The 5,000-nt window shown below is 41.8% G+C and overlaps 1 protein-coding gene across 1 annotated transcript in view; it reads left to right on the top strand.

Moving 5' to 3' along the window:
- The window catches only part of LOC143032460 (uncharacterized), a 263,518-nt gene that overhangs the window by 109,655 nt on the left and 148,863 nt on the right, over positions 1-5,000 (top strand). Inside the window, exon 3 of the mRNA XM_076197279.1 lies at positions 1-81. This exon is cut by the window's left edge and continues 529 nt beyond it. Coding sequence (XP_076053394.1) covers positions 1-81 — 81 coding nt within the window. The remainder of the gene's footprint in view (positions 82-5,000) is intronic.

The raw sequence follows: 5,000 nt of genomic DNA, 5'->3' as shown, positions 1-5,000 counted from the left end.
GAAAAGAAGGACGGGAAAAATAAAGAAGAGAACAAGAAAAAGGAGCTGGAACCTTCCTTTTGCGTCCTTCTTAGAACAAAGGTAAGAGAGTTGAGTGCGACTGTCTTTTGTTTGTTTATTGACTGCATCTTCAGGGTCAACTACACCCTTTTGGCGGGATCCTGGAAGGTTTTGTTTGGTTTGTGCGTGTCGCCTTCCGAAAGGGAATTCTTTGTCAATTTGAGGTGTGTAGGTAGCCTTGCCTGAAGGCTTCCTCTGTGACCAGTGTACGACTTGCCAAAAGAGGTATCGAGACCACGGGAGAAGACGAGAGGCGATGAAGTGGGGGACGGGGCCTGATTCTCGAATGTTATACAATCTTGGGTTCTGAAACTTCGTGAGAATAATGGTCCGTATTTCCTCGCGGCACAAGTCCCAAAATGCCTTACCCCTTTGCTACAACGATACCTTTGTAGATGTTTCTTGTTGTTGTAGCCAAACGAGTTTATTCAGTTTAGGGTAACACGTTCCTAAACCCGAGAACCTCTGACATAACCGTTACTTTTTGTGCCAATAGGCTCGTGGGTCCTGATGTAATTTTGTTGAGGACACACTTCGCCAGCAATTTTACCGACAAAATTATTTGCATCTATATTTCCGAGTTTATTTTGTGGGATATTTTGGTTGATGTCTATTTCGCATATAATTAATATTATTATTTTCATAAGTGGAGTAGACCACTGTAAATGAGGAATATTACAAAAACTTTTGATAATGTTCTATTTGTTTAGGTGAGCTAATCTGTGTCAGATGACTTCACAATTTTGCATACAGGTATATATATATATATATACACGTGTGTGCGTATATATTATTTCTGCGCTGTTCTTGCGGCAGCGGCGAGATTCCGGCCAGTGATGTATTTTGCATCATTACAGCAATTTGCCCTCACTCTTACCCACGGAAAGTGGTATTGATTCTATTTTTCTTTTCTTTCATTAATACTATCTTCCATGTTTCACTTCAATTTTCTTAAACATCAATAACCTCTTTCTTAACTATTATTTACTCTTGCACACCCCCGCGCGCGGGCACACACACACACACACACACACACACACACACACACACACACACACACACACACACACACATACATACACGCACACACACACACACACACACACACACACACACACACACACACACACACACACACACACACACACACACACACACACACACACACACACACACACACACACACACACACACACACTCACATATATATATATATATATATATATATATATATATATATATATATATAAATATATATCCACTATCGGAGAAATGATAACGTAAAGTACAGGGAAACTGTATATTTCGACTACTATCTGTAGTCCTCTTCAGCAGAATGAAGAGGACTACAGATAGTAGTCGAAATATACAGTTTCCCTGTACTTTCCGTTATCATTTCTCCGATAGTGGGTTTATATTGAACTTTTACAAATGTGTTATAACATACCAATTTCCAATATATATATATATATATATATATATATACATACAGATATATATATATACACGTGTGTGTGTGTGTGTGTGTGTGTGTGTGTGTGTGTGTGTGTGTGTGTGTGTGTGTGTGTGTGTGTGTGTGTGTGTGTGTGTGTGTGCATAGACAAGAAGTTGTTTATGTTCTGTATATTTTCTATTTGCCACTGTAGCCTATTTTTCCTTACCAATTATCCAAATACAAATGGTCATGGCGCATCTCTTTTCTTTTTACAATTTTGGATCATGACGACATTTAGCCACCTCGACAATGCCAACACTTCCTTTCTTGGCCAAGAGGCTTGCCGCAACTTCTCGCAGCTTTGTTCCCACTGGCTGACCTTCAATGGCGGCTTTTCAAGTCACCCCAGCGAATCACTGCCCTTGATGATTCGTTGTTCAATCCCAGGGTCAGTGTCGTGGTCAGCAGATAACATCACATTTATTTTTCCGCTCTGAATGATTCATTTTCCTGACTCTTGGCAAAAACCGAACGAAAGGTCTGAGTTTGGTTCGTTTTATCGATATTTTTTTTTTTAATTGCTAACCATCGTTGTTTACTTGCTTCTCCATTATTTTCGTCGATGTTTTTCTCTGCCTATCGTTTTCCATAAACAAATATATATTCTTGTGATTATATACGTTCATGAACGCTACTATTATACTTTACTTTTCATTATAAATTTCCCCTCCTCTATTGAACTCTGTCAAACGACTGTGAAGAATTTGTTACACCGAAAGGATTTTTTTTTTCATGACGTCAAAAGATATTAGTCAACTTGGAGGTTTCTTTTTGCGTAAGGGTTAAGGCATACATCTTTCTGTTCTCTGACGAACCAGACACAGTACGCTTTTATAACACCAACACAATTTTTTTTCACTTGGTAGATATCGTGAATATTGCTACAATATTCGATAGATATTCCTGTGCAAGAAAACACATTCTACCATCTTGGTTACTGTATAGACAAATGTATTAGATGAACAAGAAGACATGTATTTGCATAATAAATCTCTTAGTTTTTTTTTAGATTTTGTACAAGCTCAAATACATTTACCTTCGTTACACACGTACACACACATAAACACACACACACATAAACACACACACACACACACACACACACACACACACACACACACACACACACACACACACACACACACACAAACACACATCTGGAACAAACTGGACAAAACAATAGTGTGTGCAAAAGCCATACACGAATTTAAGAACAAACTAGACACTACGAGATATTAAGACGGGGACCCTGCGAGCATAGCTCCCCTTCCCGTAAGATACAACTATATAAATACAACTAGGTAAATACACAGACAATAGGGTATTACGTAGCAATAACGCAGAGAGAAAACACGGCTCTGGAGAAGGAGAGAGAGAAAAGAACTAGAAGGCCGAGACGAAGTAATTCCAGCTGGCAGCTGGAATGTTGACAGTCCAGTTTGCAAGTGGGGAGGGAACCTTCGGGCTAAGGCGACGATGGCGCAACCTGGCGGAATACAAAGGGGGGAGGGACACAATGGAAGGGTAAACCAGCACGAGACCAACTGGTACATAGCGAGACTGGCTGGAAAAGACACCTTAAAAAAATCTGGCAGTTTCTACTCGAATATACTGTATCGTTACATGAATGGGTTATTTTGATAGTGATGAAGATTCTTCAGCTCATCAATCCGCAAAAGACGCTCGTCATTTAATTTATTCTGGCTATCACCAGACGAACTTAATCAAGAAGAGCCTTCTCATTGCCAACAGGGTTGTTGACCTTCCTTAGCAGCAGAAAAAGAAAGAAAGAAAGAGGCCACAATAATTGAAGTACTACGCGAGCCGTTCCAATAACTTACATCACCAGGGACACTGTCATATACAATTACTTTCACTAAATATGTACTACAACTGCTGGCATTTTTAGGGAAGCTGTAGCAAATCTATATCATTATGTCGAAGATTAAAGATCCTAATGAGGCTTTACAATGTCGTAAAAGACTCACCCACGTCGTAAATCTACGACCAGATGTTACGTGCCACACCTTCCCAGAAGACGTCAACCTCGGTCGTAAATGGAAAGAGACAAATGGACCCAGCAAACTCGTCCTAGTCTAACCTGGTTCCAGAACTATAATCTCGATCATCTCCTTCGACACTCTGAATCAGTTCACAAATATCGTTCTCTCGGCCCCCAAACCAGTTTAATCATCTGGGAGAGCTTGTGCTCGTAGCAAGAGTAGTGACGGTTATTCTTTGTGAGCAAGGCGATCTCTCCATCCAACCTCTCCCCTCAAAATGAAAGTCTTCATGAGTTTCATATCCTAAACACGAATGCTACCCTATGCAGTTTCAAAGGTATCAAGTTTCACATGGCCGTGAGAGTATTTATTGACTTCCAAGAGAAAAAATAAATCTCAGGTATAAATTTGGTACTCATTTGTGGCATTCAGAGAGGGAGCATTGGTCTTGAGAGAAGCAACCCTTCATTCAGGACTGAAGAAGGTCAGAACGATAGAGCTGTCTCCCCCCAGTGATAAACTTCGACTTGTTCCCTGGTCAACGACAGACCATTTCATTCGGCGAAGGTGTCAGGAAAATCCCTCAGCTGGATAAAATCGTCTGGGTCACGCCAGACGTGAGTCTGTGGGGGGCGTTATTATGAGGTTGGAGCTTTATTGCATGTCTGTGTTGTTCATTTCCTGTGAAATCTGATCGCGCAACAGTTATCTCTCGTGTGACCAGCGATAAACTGTCATACGCGATTAAACTCTTCGATTCAGTGACGCCCAATGCAGGTTTTGCTCTGGTTAAGAGCACGCGTTTCCATTCATTTCAGGAAGGTCTGAGAGTTGAATGAGATTTCAAATGACCGAGACACCATTTCGTCCCAAATTTGACCCTCGGCTGATTACCATCGTCACGAGTTTCTTAGAATAAATCCGATGAAGAATGTGACCAAGTTGACGAAATGGACGACGACGACGACGACGACACCCGGCAACGAGCTGATGACGACACAGAAGATAATTCCTGAGTCACTGATAACACACACACACACACACAGGAACAACGACAGGGCCATCCGCTGAAGCCACACGCAACAGCAATGCACATCTGCACTCGTTCCTCTTCTACGACGAATTCCCAAGCCGACATCCGGCCCATTCCGCACCGTCTCCAATCAGGCCCACCCAGTTAGGTTCATTTCACACGTATCGACTTTTCGCCGTGCACCGTCCACAACATGACGTCGCGCTCTCAAATAAACATGGATGTCTATGGACGCTTTCACACGTGGCCGAGACGTGTGAAGGCGCCCATAGACACCCAAGTTTATTTGAGAGCACGACGTCGTGTCGTGGACGGCGCACGGCGAAAAGTCGATACCTGTGAAACGAGTCTTGGCCTTACATCTTAAGGTCAATTCCTTCAGAAATTATTTTGTGAACTGGGTCAACAT

The sequence above is a fragment of the Oratosquilla oratoria genome, chromosome 1 (assembly GCF_046742065.1).
Source record: "Oratosquilla oratoria isolate Oo_2021 chromosome 1, ASM4674206v1, whole genome shotgun sequence".
Classification (NCBI taxonomy): Eukaryota; Metazoa; Arthropoda; class Malacostraca; order Stomatopoda; family Squillidae; genus Oratosquilla; species Oratosquilla oratoria.
The sequence above is the reverse complement of the archived record's forward strand: the minus strand, read 5'-3'. Positions and strand labels throughout refer to the sequence as shown.